This window comes from Rhinolophus sinicus, chromosome X (genome assembly GCF_036562045.2).
Source record: "Rhinolophus sinicus isolate RSC01 chromosome X, ASM3656204v1, whole genome shotgun sequence".
Taxonomy (NCBI): domain Eukaryota; kingdom Metazoa; phylum Chordata; class Mammalia; order Chiroptera; family Rhinolophidae; genus Rhinolophus; species Rhinolophus sinicus.
Window position 1 is genome coordinate 114,294,712 of NC_133768.1, and position 27,492 is coordinate 114,322,203.

A 27,492-nucleotide genomic window follows, 5' to 3' on the forward strand; every position below is an offset into this window, starting at 1 on the left:
GGATGGTATGTGCCAAGCCAATGCTGACCGATTTTTTGATAATCCTTATTGGCAGGTCTTGGAACAGTTCTATGAACTGTGCAGACTCTCCAATCCCCTGACTTGGGGGTGCTCCCTATTTAGTGAGAGTGAAGTAAACCAGAGGAATCTGCCAATGGAGTGGAAGAAAGTATTATGGAGCAGGCAGTCAGGCGTCTGGGCTTCTAGATCCCACTTGCTCCCTACTTGTATTTCATTTTCCTTTGCTGTGGGCCTCAGTGTGTCTTTCTGTAAAATGGATTGATTGAACATGCCGACTTCAAAGATTCCGTCCATTTTCAACTTTGCAGGGGTCTCTGCACTGTCTGATGAGATTCTCCTCTGTTTCCTTTGCAGTGCTTCCCGTTGCAGCGGGGGAGGAAGAATGCCGGTAAGTGTGTGAAGTGGGGCACACCGGTGGCATGCAATGGGACCAGTTTCTCAGTGCTCCTGTTGGGTGGCCCATTAGATTTCTGGGCGGTACAGCCAGTGGCCTAGATGCAGAATCTGAAGACACTCTCTATCTCCCTCTAGTGGACTCCTAGGTCTTTGCCTTTTGGAAGTGAGTGAGCATGCACAGTTTGTTTATTTCTCCCAGGGAGGGTTTTCTCTGCTCCGGGAGCCAGGGGAGGATGTCCCTGAAGAGCTATCAGCAAGTGGCAGCTATCCATATGCTTCCGTTGTTCTCGGAGGCCTTTTTTCCACTGGGAAGTATACCAGGGGTGGGAGGTATGCTGGGAAACGGGACAGGTAAGTGGAGGAAAAGAGACTTGACATTTGAGAGTCGGGGCCAGTGGTATTTCCACCATTTGCTTTATCTGGAAGGCTTCCAAGAGGCTTAGTTAGGATTGAGGGGATATATGTAGCCTTGAGGGGAAAAATTGCCCTCTTTTTTCTCTCTGACAAGTTTCTTTGAGCTTGTCTGCTTTCTGCCCAGTGGATGGCATTCCGGGGGCAGCTCCCTTCTGTCGAGGAGGACCCAGTTGTCTAGAGGAAGACGGCTGCTTTGGGGAGGGAGAGGAAAGGATACTGGCCAGGAACGAATTTACTGCCAGAGCCTGACTGCGGGCATCGGCCAGGCTTGGCTGAGGTCATCTAGGCCATCCTCCTTGCTCCAGCCCGACCTCAGCCATTCCCATTGGCTCTAGTTTTTCATCAGGATGAGCTCATGACTTGAATGAGCATGATTCCTAGGTGGTAGTTAAGGTTCGGGGTCATGTGGAAACAGAAAGGCACCAATTGACAAGTGACATGCTAAGGACCTATGCAAGGTCCCCAAGTAGTTGGAGCTGGTTTGGGCCTTCTTACCAGGAGGCAGAGAGGGGATCTGGTGACCTCCCAAGGACTTTTCCACCCTAGGCCCTTGAGTTCTTGGGTGGTGGCTGCTAAAAAAGAAGAAGCGCCAGTGGGGCGAGGCGTTTATTTGCATTGCCATGACAGCAGATGAGAGGGGACCTATTTTGAAGCAGGAACACTGCTTTGATCAGCACACAGCATACATCTGCTTCTCCACCCTCCGCCTCCTCCCCCCACCACCATTCCAGGGCTTCTTGCTGAGCACAGTTCCTGCTTTGCAACAGAGACTTCTGGGGGCACAAGATCTGTGGGTTGCCCATCCTGGGGGAAGGACAAACTTCTCCATTTCAGAGACACCAGCTGCAAAGGCTAAAGAGAAACCCCTAAGGCCCTGAAATAGTGACCCCCCCAACCCCCACCAGACGAATGCATTTGCAGCTGCCAAGTTGCCTCATTAGACGATCTGTGCCAGGCTGAGTCGCCAGAGCTCAATCCTGGGAGGGTGGGCACCAGGTGGCTGAGTGGTCTGTGGTTTCCAGTGCCTAGAGGAATGTCTTTTAGGGTCTGGGGCCAGGCAGAAGATGTTGCCACCTACAGGGCTGAGCTGGGACAGGTTTTTGTGCTAATTCTTTAGGTTAAATTTTGAAAATGTCTATTTAAGGGCAAAAAAATTGTTTCAGGCCGACCCAAGGCCCATGAGGCACAAATTAGGAGTTTTATGGATGTGGCAATGGAAGCAGCAAGGCACTGGGGATAAGGGGGCTTGGATTTTAGCCCAAATTTTACTAATGATTCACAGTGTGAATCCAGGCAAGGAACGTCCTCTCTCTGGATCAGTGTCCACATTTATCAAGTGTATGGCCTTCACCCTGTCCCTTCCCCTCTCTGGGCCTTAGTGTCCCCAACTATAAAATGAATGGTTTGTTCTACATGACCTCTAAGGTATGTTGCTGCTCTGGAATTCAATCATAAGAGTCAATATGTTAAAAACAAAGTGCTGAACAACTGTGCTTAGTTCTGAGATTTAGCTCAGGGAGGGAGCAGAACTCTGGGTTTGTTTTGTTATTTATTTGTGGACTACGTAATGCATTCACGTATTTCAAAATTCAAAAGGTACAGAAATAAAGTGTCACTCCCGTCTCTCACTCACCCAGCCATCCTCTTGGAGGTGACTGGTGACCGAAGTTACCAGCTTCTTGGGTCCTTGATGAGTTCAGAAGGTCTAAAGAAAGTGAGCTGTGCCAGACAGCACTTCAGTGGAGGCTGGAGCTGCCTGATTTGGGGTGGGGGAGCATTGAGGGGAGCGTGCAGAAAGGGCAACGGAGAAGTTGCTGTGGGGCGGCGGTGGAAGAAGCATTAGTTGAGGGGGCAAGAGGCCTGGGATCCAATTTTGACTGTGCCACTCATGGTTGAATGATCTTAAGAAACTGCACCACGTGCCCCTCGAGCCTGTTGCTTTCGTGTGTGCTATTTTTACAAGTTCCAGAACAGTAGAACAGACGTGGTGGACTTCTTAGAGAAGAGAAAGCTGTGACACTGACTCAAAGCTGACATGTGATTTGCATATGTGATCTTCTTCCTATTAAGATCAGTCAATCAAAGGTTTCTCTGACATGCTGCTGCTTTCGTCCTAACCGGTCTCATTGACAGAGCAAATCTGTAGCACTGTTCTCAGAGGAGAACGTGAGCAATGTCCACCTAGGCCCAGGGCATGACCTGAATGACCTTTGACGGTCTTGCTGTCATGGTGCAAGAATCTGCTAGCACAGTGTTTTCCAAATTTCCCTTATTTGTGAACCAATTTCACAATTTTTGCCATCGCTTCATCCGATGCCATTATATGCTTACTGTTTTTCTTTAAGTCAACCTGATATTGAACAATAACCTCCCTCTAAGCTGTAATACCTGTGAAACCAGCTTTGTGATACTAGTTACATCTTTCCCAATACATACTGAATCCAATATATGTCTATCACAATTCGAAATGTCAGTGTGTCGCTCCATATATCGTGCATATAATAATACCAAGCATTGGAAAACACAAACCAGCAGGTCAGAAGGAGGTTGAGGCATTCGGGGCTCACTCCAACACTCACTAGTTGCTCTCGGGCACCCCACATCACTTCATACTTTTTCGAAGTCCTCACACCATGTTGCTTAAGTGCAGGTACTGAAGTGAGAACATTGACTGGGGAACCAGAGGCTCTAGCTTTCAGTTCTGGCCCTGCCTTTGCCAGCTGTATGGCCTTCACCCTGTCCCTTCCCCTCTCTGGGCCTTAGTGTCCCCAACTATAAAATGAATGGTTTGGTCTACATGACCTCTAAGGTATGTTGCAGCTCTGGAATTCAATGGTTCCCTGATTTCCAAACCCCACACTTCTACTGAACCCATTAGCTCCCCTTCCCAGCAGACCACAGAGGTGAGGAAGCTGCTGACCTTCCCTCCCACCTCCCTTGCACCAAATCCTACCGAGGCCCCTTGCTCCCAGTTCACAAAGCTCCTTTTGTTGCCTGGAGCCGGTCACGGCTTCTCTCCAGGCTCCTGCCGAAGTGGCTGAGGCAACCTGGGGGGTAGTAGCTGGTCTGTAACAAGAGCCCCGGCTCCCCAACCCAACTGGCTCCAGCCTGGCTGCACGCTTGGCCTCAGCACCAGTCTCGTCTATCAGCTGCCCCAGACCCCTCCCTCCAGCTCTGACGGGCAGGGAGACCAATTTAAAAGGGAGAAAGTAGAAACAAATATATTTATTTAAATGCATTTATTTCAGTTGCTACTGGACATCACTTTGAATGCTTAGGAGGGCAGTAGACTGAAATACTGAGCTATGAAAACCATCAGGATAATAATGCAGTTTACTTCCTTTGTTTCAAAAGTGCTGAAATAATTCTTGTAACTGATTCTTGACAGATCTGGTCATTTAGCATTTGCAGTTGTATGAAGAACATTTGCAGGGCACAGCTTATCTAGCATTTGACACATATTTTACCCGGCAAACTTAGAATGGTAGGTAGAAAGATCTACTTAGTTAGTGGGTATCTGGAATTGATTATCATTTGAGACAGGAAATCTTTCAACCATAATCTACCATGAATTCCAACAAGACAAAAACACACTGGACTGTGAGTTGAGAACTCTGAGACTTAGTCCCAGCTCTGACATTAACTCCTTCTGTGACCTTGAGTTAGTTGTCTCCCCTCCCTGAGCCTCAGTTTCCTTGTCTGAAAAATGAGAAGGTTGAACTAGAAGGTAACAAGGTCCTCTGTACTCTGACTCTGTGTCATCCTCCACCCCCACCCGTGCCAGAGTCGAATTGAAAGGAGGGAGAGGTGGGGATACGGTCATTGCAAAGGGCAATTTCAAGATGTTCTCTGGGATGGGGAAAATATTTCCAGACCTGTAGATGCACATCAGGTAAGTGTTCTGAGGCACAGCCCGGTGGGCCATTTTCATAGCATGGGCCAATCCAGAAGACCAGAGCAAGACCTGGCTTGAATGGGATAGTGACCCAGGGGCAGGGGAGGGAATGGGAATTGCAGTTGGAGTGACAGGCCTGGAAAAGACCTGGGAAGTGCTGTAAGACACTTCCACCAGAAGGTCCCATGAATATTTCCAACTCGACACCACAGATCATAATTCTTCATCATTCCCCTGGAAACCTTCCCCTTCTCCAGGACTCTATTTCTTGGTTGATGTACCATCAGCCACCTAATCACTCAAGCAAGAATTGTGGGAATCACCTGGATTCCTCCATCTCTCTCATTTGCTGCCATCCCATGAAACGTCTCTGTCATGTTTCCTAAATCTGCCCTCCATCTTGGCCCTTAGCAGCTCTGGCATGGATGTTTGCAATGGCTTCCAAACTCGTCTTCCTGCCACCATGCTTTCCCTTCCAGTCTACCTCCCATACTGCTGCCAGAGTTCTCTCTTTAAGAGAAAAAAACCGACCATGATCCAACACCTTTGATGGTTCCTTACCTTTGGTAAAAGTACAACTTCTTTACAATGGCATGCCAGGTCCTTCACAGCTTAGACAACCTATCTTTTTCTTGCTTCATCTCCCAATACATCCCCACATTTCTGAGTCTCATGGGACAACTGACTATTTTTTATATGTATAATGAACTCATATTGGGCTCTCCACTGGGTGTGTTTCTGCTAGCCTTCTGCTTGGCCTGTCAAGGTGTCCTCTGGCCTCCCATCCCATCTTATCCATATTTCTACTATAACACATCAGACTCTTGTGAATTTGCCTTTTTCTTTCCTGTATCTGCCATAGACAGTAAGCACCGGGCCTCATATAAACAACGAATCTGCCAAGGATTGTCTTTTAGGTTTGATGGCATAGCAAAAGAGATTCTGGTAATCAGATTAGCAACTTCTTCCTCTCAGTAGACTTTCTTCCCTATCATTTCAGCTCTGAACTAGCGATTACAAATTGATACAGAGCCCCTACTCATTCCAGATGGCAAACTGTTTTGAGACAGAACCTTGAGGGTCCGGTAGTTCCAGCCAATGGTGCAGATCCATGTAAAATGCATTTCCACCAAATCTTTGAAACGTGGACATTGCCCTACTTCTCAAGGCAGGAGGGCACCTAAGGATGATATTGGTCAGTGGTTTTCAAACCCGGTACTGAGGTTTTGATCTGTGCCCACTCAGGCTCGGATCAAACCCTCCAAGTGAGGTCAAGCATCCCTTTTCATTCTATACTCAGTCGAAAGTTCTTCTTTATGTTGAGCCAGAATTTGCCTCACAACTTGCACTCACCGGCCCCATTTTCACCCCTTGGTGTCTCATGGAAGTCACATGTTCCTTCTTCCCTAGAACTAATCTGTTGGCATTTAGAATTTTCCAGAGTCTGAGATGGAAGGGACCTGGTAGCTCATACAGTCCAATGCTCATTGCAGTTGGGGAACCTGAAACCCAGAGAAGGTAGGTGAACTATCTGCACAACAGCAGACAGCTCGTTGGTGGTGACACTGAGACTAGAACCCAAGTCCCCAGTAATCTATAATGTCCTCCCCAGAATTTGTCCTTCCCTAGAGTGCACAACAGCCTCAGTTCCTAAAATGATTTTTTACAGTCCTCATGGCTCTTCCCTAAACTTACTCCCAACTGGAAGTCACCAATGGCTGAATATCAGTAGCTCAGCCACTGGAAGCTCCATGGCGCCTGGCTTTGGTCAGCCGGGGTAAGGGCAAAGGTCAAGGGGAGCAAACTGGTATTAGGAGCGGAGCTGCTCCCTCCCCACAGCCTTTCTCTGTGTCCTCCTCCTCTTTCCATAGAACTAAGTTCCATTCAGACAGCCCTCCTCCCATGCAGGGCAGCCAAGGGGCAGCTTTCAAAGGCCCCTTCTGACCTATTTGCTAGAGAGGCCCTGCTGTGTGACCTTCCACATCCCAAACCCAGAAACAGGAAGAGCTGGTTTAGTTTGCGTTTTGAGAAGGAAAATGAAAACATAGGAAGTGGAGCTCCTGAGAACAGAGGCTTCCAAGTCTGTGTCCACATGCCCCTGAAGCAGGAGGTTTCAGGGAGTACATTCCACAGGGGAAGGGAACGGCCTTATTATGAAAAACAAAACACAAAGCCCTCTAAGGTTTGGAAAGAGAAAAAGGCCAAAAGGAGACTCTTAAGGAGGGACGGGCAGTCCTTTGAGAATCTCCAACCCTCTCCCCCTGTGCACCACTTGTCCATTTGTGGCTGCCATCCCTTGATCTCATGCTATTATCACCACATCTGGTCCCCAGAGATGCCCTGCTCCCTTTAACCTATGGCCCAAGAGGAGGGCCAAGCCACTTTTCTTGTCTCTGTGAGGATCGTCTAAGTAAGCTGGCACTCAGAACCTTCCTTTCAAATCAGGAAAAAAATACAGACATAAATTAATTACAGGACATGCAAATGTCAGAACAACATTCAGGCTTCACAGAGTACACGCTTCTTGTCTGAAGAAAGCCAGCAAAAGCAGGGCAGCACTTTCCCAGTCCCCAAATATCTCTCGGGGTAATTACTCCATCGCCCCACATGAGCTGCTGTGAGATGTCTTGGCTTTCTCTCCTCTCATCTCTCTGTCACTGGGAGGTGGATGCCATCTTGTTTCCCAACCACAGTTACCCAAAGGGCCAATGCCAAAGGCCTTTTAGATAAAAACGTGTTCCAGAACTCCATCGGTCCTTTCCAGTTCTGGTTTCTGGGCTGCAGAACAGGGCTAATTCAGAGCTAGTTGGCAGGGCAGAGATGTGGATCATTAGGGTGCCAAAGGAACATGGTCTTGAAGGAAACATGCTCATAGCCTCTTTACCAAACTGTTAGTTTTGCAGAATAACACCTGCACCACACAAAAACTTACCACTGTCTCTTGCTTCTCAAAGGGGGCTATGTGTGCCCCCTGGGCCAGAGGTAAGCAGAACTTCTTCCTGGAAGATGCTTTCAAAGGAATCTGCTTGTAACGGCCCATTTCCCCTGAAGGATGTGCGGGCGAAACATCATTTTTACATTACAGCAAGCACAGATAGCTATGCAAGAGCATGCTACATTCACATGAATTGGAAGCTAAAAGTGGAGACTTCAAAGAAATTTCTCACTGTGGCCAGCCGCATGGGCTTCTCCAGCCCCTGGAGGCTGTGGCGGGGGGGATATGGGGCCATTCGGGGGTACATTGCTGCAGAAGTTTCAGAGGCACCACTGACACATTGGGCTCCCTGAGGTACAAACTGTGTCTCATTTCTCTCTGTATTGTCAAAGAGCCAGCCACAGAGAGCATGCTCAGGGACTGGTTCATCCTTCCCTCCACCCATCCACCCATCCACTACCAAGAAAGAAGCAAAAAAGGTGGCTTTAAACTGGTGGAAAGAGCTCAGTTTCTGGACAAGGCAGACAGGCCTGGGTCTGAATTCTGAGTCTGTCCCTTATTAGCTGTGTGATCACCTCTGTGAGGTTCAGTGTTCTCAATTTTCTCCTGGCTTATTGTGGGGACTAAGTGTGACAGGAGGAGGGACAGTGCTCTATAAGCTCCCAGGTAATACCCAAATTATAGTTATTAAATGAGTATAAAATGACCACCATGCCTAGCCCAGGGGGACATGTTTTCTCGAGTCCAAAAATCTGATTTGAGATTAAGGCAGGAGCTGAGGCTTCAGGAATGAGCCCTTGGGCATCTGGGACGGGGAGAGCCCATGTTGAATTGTGACTCTGGAGCCCCACCCGCACTCCAGGGAGGCAGTGTGCAGGCCAGAGGGCAAATTCTGGAGGAGTTATGGAAGGATCAGATGTACTTGCTTTCTCGTGTCTGCCACGAGCCCCTTGGAGGCCTGGCTCTCAGCAAGGGTCATTTGTCAGCAAAGGCCAAAGTACAACCAGGCATGATGACTTATGTGGATGGGAACACACTCTGTGACCTTGAGCAAGTGTCTTCTCCTTCTGGGCCCCGACTTCCCCATCATTAAAATGAAGGGGTTGGATAGGGTGGTCTCTATGGCCCTTCAAGCTCCTACACAGGATGGTAATGTGACTCTTAATTGGAAAGGGGTTTGACACTGATTTTCCAAAAATGTGGTGTTTCAAAAATGTGGTCATTCTGGTCCTCTGATTGTCTGATACTGAATCCTGGACCCTAGTAAAACAGTGGAAAGCGGTGTGGGGAGGGCCTGGCCAGGGCCTGCTTCTACGTAAGTGTGCTGGTTCCTATGGCTTCTACTGCCCGTGTCTGGCTGGACTGGCCCAGCTGGACATCTCCAAAGCAATCCATGCTCACAGTCCAGGTGAGGGGCGGGTGAATGAAGCAGGTGTTTCCCAAGCCCCGGGCTCTGGCCCAGGTAGCTCACAATATAAAAGAGGAAAGGAAAGAAAACAGGAAATCCTGCCCACTCCATGCACCTAATTGTTCAGGAAGAATTCCTTCTAGGCAGGCCTCAGAAGTCAGCAACAGCTGCTGAGTTGCAAAGCTGACTGCTGCAGGCTCTGGGAGGCTGGGAGGCCCCTGCCCCCATCGCAGGCTGTTTGGACCTTTCCCATTCTTCGAAGCTCAGTTCAAATACCATCTCCTCCCCTCTTCCAGTCCCCAAGATACTGTGTCTGTCTTATAGCGTGGATCACATTCTGCTTTGTGTTGGAGCTTTTTCCTTTCACATATAGATGAAAAATAACATGCATTTTCTAAGAAAAAATGTCAGGTTGTAGGAGCCCAAGTCCCACAACCCCTCACTCCCACTGTCCTGAATGAGCCACTGTTAGGAGGACTTTTTGTAGCTTTCCAGAAGGCTTGTGTTGTCCAAGCTGTTGAAAATGCAGGAAAGCGAGATGCTTTGGACAGAGCGCTGGCTCCGGAAGCTAAACGTTTGGGTTTGTGTCTCAGCCATTTACTGCTCAGATCAGCTTGGGTGAATTATCTCCTCTGTGACTGTCAGTCCTGTGTTCTGTACAATGGGGTGACAGTTCTGCTCCTGCCATCTCACAGGGTTGTGGTAAGGACCAAAGAAAGAAATGAAAGAGCGTTGGAAACCGCAGTGGGTGCCCTATGTATTTCCATGCTTGTCTCTGTGACTTGACTGGAAGCACGTCGAGAACAGAAACATGGCACACCTGGGTCAGTCCCCATTGCCCCTAGTCCTGATGACTTGTCCAGAGCAGGCAAGTGGGGGGAAGTGAATGCTGCCCGGGGGACGTGGAGCTGATTCCCAGGGGTGTGCCACACGTGGAGGGGCCGATGCTTTGTTGCTGCCCTGGTTCTGGGCACACAGTTCCCTGACCTTCCTTTAGAAAAGTTACTTGGCTATCAAAATGCTGCTCCACTTTGAAAATTCTGCAACTACTGCTCCCACCCTCTACCCCCCTCAGCTCCTATTTTCTCAGATTCTGGCCCCAACTAATGCTTTCAGAGTTCCCTGTGCATACGTGTGTGTGTGTGTATGTGTGTGTGTGTGTGTGTGTGTGTGTGTGTGTGTAGAGAAAGAGAGAGAGAGAGAGAGAGAGAGAGAGAGAGAGAGAGAGAGAGAGAGAAGGAGGAACTGCCCAGTAAAATTCATTTTCTCAACAGACCGGGTGTAAACTGGTGGGAACTTACAGCTGGGACTCCTCAACTATCATTTAGTCCAGTCACTCCTCTTCAACCTTTAACAGACGGGGAAACTGAGAGAAACTGAGATCCAGAAAAGGGAAGGAACTTGCCCAGGAATTGACTGGCTCTAACAGCCAAGTAAAGGGCGGAAGCTGCAAGCCTCTGGGCTGAGAGCGTTCAAGTTAAGGGAAGTATCCTGGGAAGGTGGGTGGGGTCCTGGAAGAGATGAACATGACCAGAGGGGGTGGGCAATCTGGAGAAGCCGTTGGGACCAGCTGCAAAATTCCCCTGGAAAGTGGAAATAGAAGAAATCCGAGGGTTGTGGTTTAGCAAGTTATAACGAGTCTTGCTGAGCAAGGGGAGAGGGGAGAGAGGAAGAGAGAAATCGAGGGGGCCAGAAAAGCAGAAAAAAGGGAAGAAGGCAGGCTAAGACAGGTGAAAGCAGGACATTTATAGTGCTAGGGTGACATTTATAGTCAGTAAGTGCTGGATGTGGCATATCAGTAGTCTTGTCTCGTGCGGGACATCCAGTCACCTTGTAAGTTCCCAGCAGCACTGTGCAGCCTGGGCTGGCTGCTGGAGCAGGAGCGCACCCGCGCTGCAGCCGTAATCTGATTTTAGGTATACAGTCACAGTGCAAGGCGAGCTCAGCCCATTTTACAGGTGACAGTGACATAATGTGGCAATGAAAATAACAACTAGCACAGGAATAATAGAAATAAGTAAAGATGTACTGAGAGCCAATAGTTGTACTGATTAAGGGTCCTAGAGCCAAAGTGTCTGCATGCAAATCCCAGTTGCACTCTTCATTGTGCTGTGTGATCTTGGACAACTTGCTTAACTTCTCTGGGCCTCAGTGTCCTTATCTGTAAAATGAGGATAATAATAGTGTCTTCTTGAAAAGAGTTGGAAGGATCAAATGAGTTGACTCAGGGACAGCCTTTGAACAAGGCCTGGCACAGTTGATGCTCAATAAATGACAGCTATTACTCTCACCATCGCTACATGCTGGGCACTGTTCTCAACATTTTACTCGTATTTATGGCCTGTAATGATCATTCAGAAGGTAACTGAGGCCTAGATGTAAAGGGAACATATCTAGTCTGTTGGCTTTTATATTCGTCTTAGGTGAAGATTTCCCCCCAAAACTGAATCCAATGTGGAACCTCAATAGATAAAACAAAACAAGGAGCATGGCTCTGATTTCAGCAAAGTTGGGTAGGGATGGGGCCTGGAGCCACCAGGCTCGGCTGTCCCTTATTCTCCCCTCCCCCAACATCCCCAAGGCGGGCCTTGAGGCTGCCCCCCCGCCCCCCTCCCCCCGCCCCGGCCACTGTGAGGCACCGTCTGCAAGCCTATCCTCATAGTGTGTCTAACGTTTTTATGCTCAGGTGAAGGAATTGAGTCTGGAAGGGCAAGTACCATGCCCAAGGTTACCGAGCAAGTAAAAGGCAGAGTGGGGTCCAGGTGGCACCACCAGGCGGAGGACAATAACTGGTCCTTGGTTAAACTAGAACACACAGCACCCAGGCTTGGAAAGAGAACAGCTAGGAAAGGAGGGCGAGCAGGAGGGAGGGACAGCTGACCCAGAGGCCCTGCCCACAGGCCCTGAGTGTCACCAGCCCCTTTGGACCCTTCTGTCCTGCTGGGACCACCTCAAACTTCAAGAGAATAAGACAAGGCCTGTCCTCATGCCACCTCTGTCTGCACAGGGCTTGGGGTTATCTTTTGACAAGGAATGTAGTCCCCTGTCTCTGACCTGGGTTAAATCCGCTTTGAGATGGGCCCCAGTGAGCATTTCCACAGGGCTTTTCCTTCTCCAGGTTCCTGGACGGCAGTCTGGCTTCCAAGCCATTGTTGCTGAGGAAGTGCAGGGGCCTGGCCTGGTGCTCTGCCCCTTTCACAGCTCTGGTCGGTGCCCCTATGTGCTCAAGGCATGCCACTGTTTATCTTAGAATCTGTGCCTCGCCACCTTTTGTTTCCAGACTGACTTTGGCCTGGGTTACCTAAGGACACCCCTTGGAGGAGAAATGACAGGAGTTTTCCCCCAGAGAACTTTGGGACTTCTCTAGAAGCCCTTGTTCGGATCTGATCACTTGAGCCATTCAGGCCCCATGAGAGAGAACTCTGGGAGACAGACTGTCCAGGGCAGGGCAAGGTAGGGACAAATAGTGGAGGGCAAAGTCCAGGTGCCTGGATGGGCCTCAGACCTCCAACTGTACCACGGAGGGATGGAGCAGATGTCCCCTGGGAACCCTCCATCTGCAGGCTGGGCTGCCCTGGAGGCCGGGCCACTGGGGGCTCTCTTGGGACTGGCCTGGAATCCCGGGGGAACATACCAAGTGACTGATGCAAAGAAAGCCTGCCCACTGCCGTATCTCTCTGGCCCTCCTTGCTAGTCACCAGTCGGTGGAGATACAAGGGGCAGATTACTGCCCCCCAAGCTGCAAACTGCCCCTCTGACACAAAAGCAGCTTTTGTTCATGGCAAGGCCAGCGGCTCAAATGGACAGAGCCCTGGACCCCTGGGCCAGACTGCAGGGTACATGCTATACCCACACAGGTGATGGCAAGAGGAGGAGAGGCTTCCGCCAGTTCTGACTGGGGTGCAGGTGTGTGTACTGAGGCCAGGGGGTGGGGGTAAGGGGCGGCTGTGGGTCGATGCTGTAACTGCTTCCCAGATAAAGGCAGAATCAGTGGCGATCAGAGCTGAGCAGGGACAAGAGGCAAGAACATGATGCAAGGACAAGAAGGAAGCGGTCAGGCAGGACGAAGGGCTAAGGTGGGCACGTTGGCCGTGACAAGCACGTCTTTTCCAAGCTTTTGTTATCTATCCAGGTCCATAATGGCTTAGGGAGGTAGGTGTTATGGTCTCCATGTAAGAAGTGAGGAAACGGAAGCCCAGAGAAGTGCTGTTTGGCATCTAAGTGTGGAAATGGGTGCTCAAAGCCAAGGCTGCTTCGACGGTTAGGGGCCCCTTCCTTGGAGCTCAGAGAATCCACATGCATGGACATTGTTGCTGTGCACCCAGCAGCCCTCCGAAGACGTGGCTGCAAGGGCCCAGGACTTCCCATTTTCCCATGGCCCAGAAGAGGCTGGTGACTGGCCATAGCCGTACACAGCCAGGTCAATGCTCAGCTTCCAGAGCTTTCTGCCTTCGGTTGGAAAGGTGTAGACCCCACAGCTGTTCTGTCTGCAGCTGCTCATTCCCACTTACAATGTGTCCTCACATCCATCATCTCAAGGTTTGCAGGGCAGAAAAAAGATTTCCATTTTCTAAGTGAAGAAACTGAGGGTCAATAACTTTCCAAATGTTGCACAGCTTTCTTTCTCTCTCTCTCTCTCTCTCTCTCTCTCTCTTACTGAGTGGTGGAACCAGAACTTGAGACCAGAACTGAGCCCAAATCCCCTCTACTTTTTCACCAAGAGCACTTGGCCAGCAAGGGAAGGACAGAGCAAGTTTACTGAAGCATAACGTTCAAGGCCAAAAGAAGCAAACCCCAGCTCCCGAGGGTGACATTTAAGTCCTTCGCTCTTTTCCATACAACCCCCTGCATTGCAGATACACTCATGGGGCCTTTGAGGGGACAAGACAAGCCAGTTAGCTCCGTTCTCCAGAACGGACCCCAGAGTGGACCCCAGAGCCCGTGACTTTCGTGGGCCCTTCTCTCTCTTTCCCTCACCACCTGTGGTTGCGTGTCATTCTGGGTCATTGAGTCATCTTTACATTCCTCCACTCCAGTGGCATTGGGGAAAGAAAACCCTAAATCTCTCAACCTCCACTTGGTTTGGTCAAGGCTGCTTCTGGTCACTCGCTCACTCACTCACTCACTCTTCACTCAGTCCTTTAATAGATATTCCCTAAGTGCAGCTCTGTGGCAAACTGCTTCCTGAACAATGGATACGCCATCAGTAATAAAACAGTCCCCGCCCTGAAAGAATTCAAACTCTGATTGGGTAGGAAGACATATAGGTAACTAAACTCAATATGGAATCATTGCTGATGTAACAGCTGTGGGAGCCCCCCAGAAAGGGAGTGGCTTATGCTGTTCATAGGAGGGCCTACAAGGGTATGTAGGACTTTGCCAGGTGCAGGAGATTGGGTGAATAGCTTAGCCTCTTTGTGCCTCAGTTTCCTCATCTGTAAAACGGGAGAGTAATAGTACCTCCAGGGTTTCTGGAAGAAGTCTATAATTTCAAACGTGCAAAGAGCTTAGAACATTGCCAGACACACTGAAGGCACCATGTAAGTGTTTGTGAAATAGGTCTGAGGAAATAAGGATGAGCATTTCTGTGAGAGAGAAGAACATATGTAACACATTCGGAAGGTAATAAAGTTAAGTTAATGAAGTCTCAGGAATGCAGGCTGATTTGGCTGGGTGACCTTGTGCAGCACTTTGAATGTCAACCTTAGAAGTGTGGACTTGTCCCTGTACATGGATGGACAGCCATTTCTGAAGCTAGATCTTGTCCATGGAGGGTGCCAGAGGACTCCTGTGTGAAGTGCTAGGTCCCAGAGATTGCCACAAGCCAGAAGCAGTCAGTCACCACATTCGAATGGAGGTCACCAGCCCTATGCATCGATCTGGGGAAGGGTGAGTTGGGGGAGAGGCGCTACATCTCAGTCCTCAAGGAGCCGCTCACCTCATTAGAATAAGGCTTGCTTCTGCCAAGAACCTACTCAATCATCTTGGTGCAAAGAGGTGGGGATGCTTGGGTAAGAGATTCTTTTGCTTTCTGAGAGGCAGTATGTATAATGGTCACTAGCCAAGGCCGACAGGCTGTCTGGGTTTCCATCCCAGTGTCACTTCCAAACCTTCGACCATGGGCAAATGGCTTAACTCCTCTGCTACAGTTTTCCCACTAAAAATGAGAACAATGGTAATAATTCGGTCTCCTCATAGAGTTGTCTCAATGATTAAATCACACATGGAAAGTGCTTAGAATGCTGGCTCATGCACCATGGGCTTCAGAAATGTTAACTCTTCTCAGGGACTAAGGGCCTGCCGTGTGCCACGTATCTGGTACCCCTGGGGTAAAAGGCAGAGGCCTAAAGGAGAAAAAAACACTAATTTTTATATGAAAGCAACATGGGTGTATCCTAGAGTTAATTGGCAAGTTCAAGTAGATGTTTAAGATAAAGGTAGCGACTCCAAAGACATTTCCTGCTTGGAGCCGAAGCTTCAGGGTTCATCTTCAGTCCCCAGGGTTTCTCCACATTTGTCCCCCTTGGCCCTTCGGGATACTTGGGCACAAAAGTTCCAGGCACACAGACACATGTGAGCTCATGGGACTTGACGGTGGCGTAAGGATGATGACTGCCATGATATGGGTGAAAGGAGAGCCTTGGGGTTCAAATTCTGCCATCGCTACTTACTAGCTGTGTGAACTTAGCAAATTACACTAGATTTGTCATCCCTCAGTTTCTCCATCTGTAAAATGGGGATGATGATAATGATGGTGATGATGACAGTATCTGCTTTAGAGGGTTGTGGTAAGAACCATGCTGGGCATAGAGTTAGCACTCAATACACATTAGCTTTTATTAAATCCCTTCTCACATTTCTTCCTACAACAACATTGTCAGGTGGGTGTCATCCTGTCCTTTTATGAAGAAGGAAATTGAAGCTGTAAAAGGTGAGATCAGATTTTCTAACAGAGGACACTCCTGCAGTGGGGACGGGGTAGAAATAAATGCCCTGTGGGGTCCTTTCCAGTTCCCAGGTTCTGTGATTCAAGTTCAGCTTTGGAGCGCTTTCACATCACCGTTCTGGCTGGGGCCGAGGCAGCAGAACTCAGGAAGTAGGGGAGGGACTGGCCAGGGAGGGAGATGCCTTAGCAGGGTAGGAAATGGCTGCTGCCGCCCTTCCTTCTAGGCTGCTGCCGCCCAGGGCTGTCCCGCACTCCATCCCCACCAGAGAGCAAAAGGGAAACTCCTGTGTTTGGAGGAAGCTGACTGGGGCCTCCTTTTCCTCAGAGGTTAGGTAACTTGCCCCTGTGGCAGGAGCAGTGCAGGGGCTGCTGGAAACAGAAGTCAAAGGCGTGGCAGCACCAAGCTGGGCACAGAGAGGGGCCTCCCAATGGCTGTTCATCCTGGCGGAGCTGGTCCGGAGTGGGGATTGCTGAGAGGTCAGAGGGCTGATTTATGATCATATGAAGAAAGCCAAAAAGAATTCCATGAAGCAGCCTGGCCTAGTAGAAGGAGGAGTACACAGGAGGTCTGTCTTGATTCTGAAATGGACTCACTATGTGACCTTGGGCAAGTCCTGTACCCCATGTGAAGAATGCATTCAATAAATATTTCGTGAACACCTACTGTGTGCCAGCACTGGCCTGTGGAAAAGGATAAATGGCATGGCAATCACTATGTTAATCTCTCATTCCCTACCAGCCCTGACATTGGGTCTATGAAAAGTGGGTGCAAATCTGCAGATAAGCCCACCTCAATTCACAAACTCCTCTTTCTTTTCCTAGCCTGTCCCTCCCAAATGAGGTTGCTTAGCCCTAGTCTTGTGGCACAAGGTATGGAGAGGGTGGAGGGAGGGGCTGTGAACTTCACCTGCGCATTCCCTTATCATGATTCCCATTGTGTCATGGGATTATTATCCTCACATTACAGATGAGGAAACAGGCTCAGAGAGGAAATACGGCCCAGGCTGTGCCCAGTTAGTGCAGAGCCACTATTAGAATCTTGCCCCCGCTTACTGGCCACCACTAGAAGTGGGGTGCAAATGAACAGGTCTGAGAGCCAGCAGCTTTCTGTGTTCCTTGCATTGTAAACAAAGGCAGATCAGGTAAGGCAAGTTTGCTTGCTGTGGGTGGAGGTTAGGGGTAAGGGAATTGAAGATATATAACTTAGGGTCTTGGATCCGGGCTGTTTTTGTAGACCCCCAGGGCCGATCTCTGAGAACAAAAGTGAATCTTTCTTTACAGAGACTGTACTCTGAGCCGGGCACCACGCTCAGCCCCTTTGGGTCCTCAAAACAGTCCTGCAACGTGGACATAATTAATGCCCCCCCCCCCCCCCGTTTAGATGGTCGCTGCGTCTTTGCATTCTTGGGCCTCAGTGTTGCGTCTATAACATGAGTCTATAAGGCACGCTTCTGCTCAGAAGGTCCAGGGGTTCTTGGTACTAGAAGCATTTCAGGTGTTCTTGTTGGAAGTCAGGCTCCCGTTGCTCTGGTTAGATGGAAAATGGGGGTGGGGGGTGGGGGTGAGGTGGCAGTGGGTGGTGAGGAGTGAGTGTCAGCCTGCCAAGATTGTGGGAGCCACGGTTCCCCTCCGCATTGGACCTATGCACAAGGTCTTCTGCCATTTCACGTGGTGGGTGAGATTTGGGGTAGACAGGTGGCGGAGGGGCTGCCCTGGGGACTAAGAAGACCCTCACTCTCGCACTGAGGTGGGAGGGCAGGAAAGAGTGGGATTAGTAGTAAAACACCTCTCAAATAGGGGCGGGGTGGAAAGGGTCGGAAGGTGACTCCAACCGGAGAGGGGGCCGATGGCAACGGGGAATCAGGGTATCGCAGCTAAATGACTTGAGGCCAGCATAGGATATAGAGAAAGGGGGGTTCCTGCCCTAGGTGGGGGCGTGGAACTTTCTAGTCGCTATGAGGGGCGGGGCCAGTCGACAGTGGCTCTCTCAGCCCCTCCCTCCCTCGATGTTTCCCGGGCTGTGGGCTCAGTTCGGGTGCAACCACCCGAGGCGCCAGCGATCCGGCGAGCCGGCTCGCTGCCTGCCTGCGCGCTCCGGAGCCGCGGCCAACGCATGGCCCAGGCGCGGGGCTGGGGGCCGGCCCAGCGGCTTCCGAAGCCCCGGACGTGGACGCCGAGGACGCTGTGGGGTGTGAAGGGCACCCGGGGCGACCCGCTGCGCTGGAAACCAGGTGAACAGAGCTGGGCGGACCTGCGGGAGGTCAGGGCTCTGCTGCACTTGGCCGAGAGCCTTGGCGCTGCCGTCCCGGAGGCTCCGCCAAGCTCCCGGCCCGCTCGTCCTTGGTTCCAGTCCCGTTTTCATCTATTAGTCCTACGTCCGTTTGTCTAAACCCCACCCCTGGCTGGCAGTCCCCCTTTTCAGACCTTCCACCCCAGCGCGCCTGCTTTCTTCTAATTCTTCGCCCACTCTTGCTCTGTCTCAAGGTGCCCCGTCCTTTTATCCCAACTGTCCGTCTGGTTTCGTCCCTCCCCACCTCTCTACCTCTGCCTTCAGCCTCCGCTCAAAAAGAACGTTATTTTAGTTACCAACACACAGTAGGCGCTTAATAAACAGTATGCTCTTTTCCCTTTATTCCTATTCATTGTTTCTCTGCCTCTGGTGTCGCACTTCCACCCTCCTGTCTGTCTTCCTGTCCCACTGTACATCTGACCCTCGGCCTGTATTTTTACTATTTATTCCATTGTCTGCCCTTCTAGCTCTCTTTTTGTCTCCGTATCCTTAGGTCTCACTACCTATTCAGTAGCTCCCTACACCCCCCCCACCATCCCTCCAAGGGCCCTTTACTGCCTAACTCTATTCCCCAGTTGCATGACACAGCTGAGCCCCCCCCCCCAAGCACATTTTCAGTCAGTTCGAAATGACTAAAAGCTCCATCCCGGGGCCTGTTTTCACTCCAGTGGGTCTCAGAGTTCCTGGCACTTTGTCTTTTGAAAAATTGAAAAAAATATATATTTCTTTGAGCACTTAAAAACTTTTCCATGCTCTGCCCATTCGTTTTCCCCAGTAAATTCTCCCTTGCTCCCACCCAAATGGCAGGGAGGAAATAGCAAACTGGATTGGGTTTCTCGACATAGATTTGTCATGGAACATGCACACACTGAAGGACAGGGCCTGCAGAGATGCTCAGATCAGACCCTCTGGCTGTACATATGTGGACATCGAGGCCCAGAGAGAGCAAGACTCTCAGCAAGGTCACACAGCATCTCTGTGCTAGAAGCAGGGTAGAAGCCAGAGTTGCAGTGTCCTGCCCCTGATCCAGGAGCCTTGGTGGGAGTTGGACCCAGGATTCACTTCCCTGGTGTTTCCTAGGGGTCTGTTGATTCAGAGACATCAGGTGTCCAACCTGGGAGCCTTGCTGCCCCCCTCTCTCCCAGTCCTCCGGACCTCACCTGACTGCTCACCTGTCTGAGTTGGGCATTCTCCCTCTGGGGTTGCTGTTGCCTCCCCCACTGGCACAGGAGCTCCACGAAGATAGGGACCCCAGCTGTCAGGCCCATCTGCTGTGTTCTCTGCCCCAGCCATGTGCGGGTGCCCAGGTGCCCATGTTGACTGACAGGTTGATACATACGAGGTCTGACAATTAAGTTCTCGAACAATGTTGCTAAACTTTTTTGATATCAGAGGGATTATTCATTATGAATTTGTACCAACTGGACAAACAGTTAACCAAGTTTACTATTTAGATGTGCTGAAAATGCTGTGTGAAAAAGTTAGATGAAAACAACCTGAATTTTTCGCCAACAATTCATGGTTCTTGTATCACGACAATGCACCAGCTCTCAGGGCACTGTCTGTGAGGGAGTTTTTAGCCAGTAAACAAATAACTGGATTGGAACACCCTCCCTACTCACCTGATCTGGCCCCCAATGACTTCTTTCTTTACCTGAAAATAAAGGAAATATTGAAAGGAAGACATGCTGATGACACTCAGGACATCAAGGGTAATATGACGACAGCTCTGATGGCCATTCCAGAAAAAGAGTCCCAAAATTGCTTTGAAAGGTAGAGTAGGTGCTGGTGTCAGTGCATAGCTTCCCAAGGGGAGTACTTCAAAGGTGACCCTAGTGAGATTCAGCAATGAGGTATGTAGCACTTTTTCTAGGATGAGTTCGTGAACTTAATTGTCTCACCTCATATGCATAGGGAAGCCCCAGCCTGGGTGAGGGTCAGATCAGAGCTTTTATTTATTTAGAGAGAGAGAGAGCGCGAGAGAGTGAGAGAGAGGGAAAATTGGAAGGTGGTGGTGGAGGAGACCTGTACTTGGAGAAGAGCCCATTGAGTAAGGATAGGGACTCCTGGGCCAGGAAGAGCCCAGACCCTTTGTAGAGTAGCCCTCGGGCCTCACAACACATCCTAGGCTCTCTCTGATGTCATCCTGAGGCCTCTGAGGGCTGTCCTTCGGGGAAAGGAGCCAGGGTGGGTAGGTGTCCAGGGGACCGCTCTGTCTGCTTGAATTGAGTTTGCCAAGCTCTAGAGACCCATAATCACAGGGTTGGATTGTGCTAGGCTCTGTGCAGAGCCTGTAAAAGCTACTCCCTCCACCCCCGCCCGAGGAGCCCTCCAACTTCATCGGCACTGGATCTGGTTGCACATGCGGTCAGGCTGATTGATGGTGGGGCCTGTGGGTGGGAAGGAAGAGCTCCCTCTTTCCTCCTTTTCTATCTCCTCCTCACCCTCCCAGGTTTTGTCTTGGGAGCTCCTTCCCCAGAGGGAGGGCCATGTAGAAGGTTCCCAGGCAAGGGAGCAGGATACTGAGCTCTGCTCAAGGGCTCTGGGTACCCACTGTTGTGGGGTGAGCTGAGGGCAGTGCTGGAGGCAGAGGCCAGATCTCCAGCCTTCTAGGCTGGCTGGGCCTCGGCAACCCCCTTCCTTTTTCTCTTTCCTCTGCTCTTTCTGGCCTGGAGCCCAGCTACTCCCCATCCTCAGAAGTCCCTCACACCCCACCACCCCCCTCCTCTGCAGAAGCCCCATTAATGCTGGCTTTCTGGGAGCCCCACCCACACGGGAACACACAGAGAAGCTCACGGAAGCAGAGAATGCACTGGAAAGAAGGGACTCGAGAAACTAGGGCTCAGCCCTGCTTTTCCAGATGAGGAAACAGCCTAGCCAGGAAGGAGCAAGCTTAAAGGTTTAAAGTAAACCAGGCACAGGGGACTGTGGGGGAGGGAGAGGAGGGAAGGTTCCTCTGGGCTCAGCTGCTTGTATGTGCACACGGGGAGGATGCGAGGGGGCTTGTGTTGGAGGTGGGCTTGCCTTTACTCATCTGCCCTCAGCACGCTGTGACCTTCCTGTGAAGGACAGGAATGGGTGGGGTGCCGAGGGTGGACATCCTGCTCTGGGTGTCTGTGCCGCAGTCACCAAGTGCTCTGCCCAGGGTGACCTCACCTATTCATTTGGGCCAAAGGCAGGCAGACCTCCCTGAGGGAGCGGGGGTTGGGGGCTCACCTGCCTACAGCAGAAAACCTCTTGGCCCTTTGAGATGGGCCAGTAAAGCCCGGCCAGGGGCCCACCTCATTGTCATGGCCTGGTGGGTCTATTATGTGGATGTGAGGGGGCCAGCCTTCATCAGGCTGACACTTTGGTGTTTGTTGGGGAAAAGGGGACAGGCTTTTGGGTGTCTGGGGAAGAGCCAGGGATAGGAACAGAGTAGCCCTGGGTTCTTTGCCTCCAGCTGTCGAGTACAAGTGCCTGGAGACCTCATGAGCCAGCCCAGCGCTTTCTTCTCCATGGCTCCCGGAGGCAGGTGGGAGGGAATGAAGGTCTGTGTGTTGTAGCTTGAGGGGGAGCCCAGAGAGGTAGGTGATCCCTGAAACTCCCCTGGCCTGTGCCTGACTCCCCCTCACAGGCAGCTCAGGACTTCCAGCCCAGCACAGGGCTCCCCGTTCCAGCGTTTCTGGCATATGGGGTGAGCACAGCCACAGTGGTCCCCTGGGCTGTGAGCTGAACTCCTCCCAGGACCTAGCTGTCTGTGCCCCACCCCCACTCAGCAATGCTCAGTGAGGTGCCTGTGTGCCCCTCACCTTTGCAAGCCCCTCTCACCACCGCTTCCTCACCTCCCCACGTCTGGCCCTCCTCTGGCTACCCCTCTTAGTGCAAACCCCTGCCATGGCCACAGCTCCTCAGGATTGTTTTATGAGCTGTAACTAAGTATCCCACGTTGTGGGAGCCTGCTCAATAGCCCCCTTTCATGAGGCTGGGTGGGGGCCCCAAAGCACCAGGGAGCAGGCGCTTACCCTCACAGGCCTGGCTGGTGGGCTTTCGATGAGGCATGCAGGAATGTGTGTGAGGGCACCCACGGTCATGTGCTGGACCTGCCTGTCCGGGTGTAATTCATTTTCCCCTCACGCTTCGACTCCCCTTTCTTTCCCCCCAGCTGAGTTTCCTGGAATTATTTGCTGCTGCTCCTTTAGCGCCATAGAAAAGGGTCATAGACGAGTCTGTCTGGTTCCTTCCTGGCGTTACCCGCAGCCATTCCAGAGTGGGCTTATGGGTCTGCTTACAACAGCCTGAAGAACCCCCATTCCTAGGTGGGGGCAGGAGGAGGGAAGTGTAGGGACTGCTGTAAATCCTCAGATAAGCACTTATTGGGACCCAGGTGTTGTGGAGTGAGGCTCAGGGTAACAGCGTACGTATGGAGTTTCTCTCTGCCCTGGAAAAAAGCTTAGCTCTGCAACGTGGTTAGTGCGGTCCTGCTCCTGTCACCGCCCTTGACAATCTACCCTCACATCCGTTGTCTCTACTCCACCTGCTACAGATTGTGCTCTAACCTCATTTGACAGGTGAAGAAAGCGATGATTGGCTCACACAGTGACTTGCCCTGGGTAATACAGCCATAACGTGGTAGAGCTGAGACTGGCGCCCAGCTGCCCCACTTCCCGATCCAGGGCTCATTCCACCATTGCTCGGGGCCTCTGTCGCCACGTGTAATAGAAGCACTTTCTATGTGCCAGCCATCATTCTAAGTGTGACTTAGCCCAGTGGATCTGTTCAACAGCCATCCAAGGTCAGGGCTGTGATCATCATCCACACTTGACAGATGAGGAAACTGAGGCACAGAAAGTTGGAGAGTAATTTGCCCAAGGTCACACAGCTAGTTAGTGGTAAAGTTGGACTTTGTACCCAGGCCGTCTGGCTCCAGAAGCTACTGTCCTGCCTTTTGCACGATGCAGCTGGGCTGTGGTCGTGGTAAAGTGAGGGAAGCCCGTGCCTCGGTGCATGCACGCACCCCAAGGCCTTTTACCTGCCCTCAGCCAGCCCTCATGCACTTAGGTTTTCCTGCCTGCTGGCTGAGTAGGCAGCCAGGACAGCAGCGGCAGCACTATAGGACACAGGTAAGACTGGGGCTTGTGGGAAAAGTGACGCCAAGGAACAGTGCCCAGAAAGGAGCCTGTGAAAAGGTACCACCTCCTCATCCGATCCAGGCACCATCACTGAATATCTGTTCTATGCAAGACGTCAGCTTACATGAGGGCTGGGGGTGGCTTGGGGAGCAAGAGAGAGTGGTGCGATTGAAAAGATGAGCTACGGTATCTTTGTCCTTCTGAAGAGGCTGAGCTCTTCTCGCCTTTCTGAAGCTCATGGGGTAAGGGAAGGAGATCAAACAAGACGCAAAGAAATAGCCCAGACATCACTTGGGCCATTTCAAATGTCACAATGCACATGGCAAATATTAGGATTATAGGTTTCCCTGACTATTGTATTCACTCAGTCATTCAACAGATGTTTTTATTGAGTACCTTACTCCATGCCAGGCACTGTGGAGCTCTTGTTCTAGTTATTTATGGTAATTGCTCTTTTTCTTTCAGTTTTTGTACTTTTTTAGTAGTTTTTGTACTCTTTTTGTAGTGTTTGTGCTTTCTGCAGTTTTCCCTGTTGTAGTTTTCTGGGTTGTCTCGTTTTGTTTTAAGAGCTGAGTATCTCAGAGCCCATCGTATCTAATTCACTTAAAGGTATCTACAAAAAGACAAGTTGGGTTTGCTTATCATTGATATGATTGTAGTTTCTTCACGGTTGTGCCTTGAAAATCATTTGACGTTCATTCAGCCATCAGCAAACATCACTTGAGAAATTGCTGTAGGAACTGTGCTTGGTGCCGTGGGGTGGAAGGAATCAGCTCTGACATGATTTCCTGCCCTTAGGGAAGCTCTAGGATCATTGCAGGACCCACCCTTTTATGTCCTTCTAGAATTTTCCAGAAGCAAGATAAGTTTGGCTCCAACTGAGAGCCTTAGGGATGCTTACCGATGTAACAGCCCAGCTTCAGGAAGGAGGTCATCTCCCTCCCCACCCATCAGAAGGGTTCCTGACACTGGGTAGGATTTTGTACCCAGGTGTGAGTTCTGGCGTACAGGCCTCATCCACATCCAAGACCCACAGGGACATGGCTCACATTGAACCAAGTGCCACCTGCAGTCTTGCCATTGAAAGGAATGAGCGGTGCCTTGTTTCATCTTTTCTCCTCTGATACTCAGCAGGGCCAGCAGGGAAGGAAGGTGGGAGAATTCTAGTTTGGTCTAGTGGGTTGAAGGCCAGACAGGAGGGGGGCACGTGGGGCTACATTTCTGGTTCTGCCACTTCCATTGCCTCGGGTGACCTTAAGAAAGTTGCTATTCTAAGAATCACTCATTTTTGCTCTCATCTGTGTTGGATACTCTGGCAAACAAGTTAGATGAAAGCAATCCCTGCTTTCTAGGAACCTCCGCTTCCCTTCTCCATCTATTAGGTAGGGAGAAAGTAACCGGTGTGCAGATACTGTCCCTGCCATGGATTTCCTGGGTAAACTTGAGTGAGTCATCTCTTCTCGGTTTCTGTACTTGTAAATGTGGAGGATGGGTGGCTGGACGCATGGGCTCATGGGTCCTGCCATCCCAGGCTAATAGAGTCCCCAGTGCAACAGAGAAATTAAGGTTGTGAACTTGTGTTGAACCCTTGTGAGGAAAGGCGAGAGAGAAATAAAATCTTAACACTGTTTCTTACTGAATTTAAACGGGCTTTCTGGTGGTACATGATGTCACAACTCTTGGGAGCTCTCCTGCCATGATCAATGGAGATGCCCCCAAGTTTTCCATGCATTTCGCTGCAGAAGAATTTGGACTTGAGGCAGAGTTGGGAGTAGTGGGGAAGTTGCAGGATGCTGGGAATGGCAACCTCCTGCTCAAATATCTAATGTTTCGGTTCTCTCTTGGTTGCCTCTACTAACCCGAGATCTCACCAGAGTTGTATATCCCGGTAAATTATCCTCAGCAAGCCACTGAACCTTCCCGTGCACGTGGCACGTGTACTCAAACCCCCCACACGGTGCCAGACACATTCAGCGCTCAATAAATATTAGTCTGTGTCCCTGGCCAACTCGCTCCTTCACTCTGGGTCCCTGGCTCTTGGCTTTCGCCTTCTCTCCCCCCACCCCCAGCAGTGTGACCTGAGGGGAGAGGCAGCGGCGCAGCGATTGGAGGAACTAGAAGGCAAGAGCCCCGCCCAGCACAATTTGTGCGACTTTCTGGGGAGTCCGGTGGGCCGGACTGCTTCCTCATTGGTCGAGGGACCTATATGTGGGCGGGGTGTCCCTACAGCCAGCTCGCCGTCTCTCCCTCCCCACCTGCGCCAAGAGTGGCCTCCGGTTGACAACAGCTAAGCAGCCGCGGCAGCTGTTGCTCTGGCTGGCACCGTTACCCCCACCCGACCCCGGGCTCCGCGCGTGCCCCGGACGGAGCAGTCCCGCCTGCGCTCGCCTCTTGCCCGCTGGCAGCTGTGTCGGGGTCTCGAACCCCATGCGGTGAACGCGGCCTCCAGGTAGGAGTTGGGGTGACAGCAGGGGGAGACCCGGACCCACGCGGGGGGGAGCGAGCTAAGCCACTTTAGCCACCGTGATTTGGGGTCGGAGTCGCCTAAGCTAGGGGCATCCGTGAGCTCGCCGGGGGGCCGTGCTTCTCCCAGGAAAGCCCCGCAAGTGAGGTGGCGGAAAGCAGCTGCCCGCGCGTTATCCCCGGGCCTGTCTGGAGTCGGGAGCCGTAGCTCTGGGGCTTAGGAGGGGGGCCTGAGCTGGGCGGGGGCGGCGTGGCTGTGGGCTCTGTGGCTGGGTCACGCCGCTTCTCCTGCCCTCTCCTTTCTCTGTTTTTGAGGGCATTTCCAGGAAGCCCTTGGTCGGGCCGTGTGGGCTTTCCCTCAGCCACTGCCTTCCCTTCTGAGAAACGCCCCGGACTTTCCTGGTATTAGGGTAGCTGTGGGGATCAAGCGAAAACCTTTGGATAAGTTGTATCTTTCAGGGCTCAGTTTCCCCATGAAGTCCAAAATGGTTTTGGATTGGAGAACTTCTGAGGCTTTTAGTGGACATTTTTGGGATTTCCAAATTGAGTAGTCTGGGGTTCTCTCCATTTCTCTTCTCCCAAGACTCTGAATTATGACTCAGGAAACCGAGGTTCAGCCACTAATTCATGTGACTTTAGGAGAGGCATGCGACTTCTGTGAACCCCAGTGTTTTCAACTGCAATTCAGGTGGTGGGCTGGATTTCAGTATCTAAAAGGCCAGTCTCTTCCGCCCTGATATTTGGTGACTTGGTGCATGGATCCCTGCTGCTCCTGGCTGGCAGGTAAAGGGTTTTCTCTGAGACGTGTGGGACCAGAGGAGCTACACAGATGGAGAGCATTGTGGTGATTACGCTGCTAAGCCAGCTGGAAAAGTAGTGGTGGTGGGGAGGGCTGGGGCCAATGCAGAACCCTGGGTCCCAGAGGTTGGGCTGGAGGGCCCTGGCTTGTCTCCATCCAGAGGAGAGGGTGATGAATCACACCCAGGGCTATTTTCAAACCCTGACTCCTACTGTGGGACCTGTTCCCACCCCCACTTTAGGGGTTGCTGTCCCCACCCACCATCTGTCTTACTGCTCTCTGAATTTTCCCTTCACTTTCATCCTCCTGGAATGGAGGAGAGGCAGTTCTTGTCTGAGGATAAGAGGGCAGGCAGCCCAAGGGCGCAAAGAAGGTGGGGGTTGCAGGTGGTTTCTGAGTGGTTGATGGAGCAAGTGGGAAGAATGTGGCAGGGAGGAGGATGGGGGCGGGGGCCTCTTACTCTAAAGCTACAGCTACCATAGCGCTGGTCCTCCTGGGCTGGCCCTCGTTGCTGGGCTTTAGCTTTTGTGCAACTCTGTTCTGGATTTGGGGTTTGGGATTTCTGTTCCCTGGACCTCTGTAGGTAGGGCTAGAGAGTGCCGCATGGATGGAATTCACTAAGTCTCCCCTGTTGGCTCGCCTGCTCTCTTCCCCTCACGCGACTCTTAGAGAAGTATGTGAAACCTCTCTGAGCATCTGCGGCTCCCGTCCCGTCCCCCGGCATGGAGAGACGCACCTGGAGAGAAGCTGCTGTTGGGAAGTGACATCTGTAGGTGTTTAGAGCAAGAAGAGGGGCCAAAGGTGTGCAGAGGGG

At 51.2% G+C, this 27,492-nt stretch overlaps 1 protein-coding gene across 4 annotated transcripts in view; it reads left to right on the forward strand.

Annotated features, from left to right (window-relative positions):
• Window positions 1-27,492, forward strand: part of STARD8 (StAR related lipid transfer domain containing 8) — a 69,352-nt gene that overhangs the window by 14,508 nt on the left and 27,352 nt on the right. For 2 of the 4 annotated variants that reach the window (XM_019753601.2, XM_019753602.2), the window contains exon 1: window positions 25,674-25,865. Coding sequence is in view for 2 of the 4 variants with exons in the window: in XM_019753599.2 (XP_019609158.2) it covers window positions 18,129-18,246 (118 nt within the window). In the remaining 2 variants the exon portion in view is untranslated. Of the gene's footprint in view, window positions 1-375; window positions 410-18,039; window positions 18,247-25,673; window positions 25,866-27,492 lie in introns of those variants that run through there. The other 2 variants (XM_019753600.2, XM_019753599.2) reach the window with 2 other exon arrangements.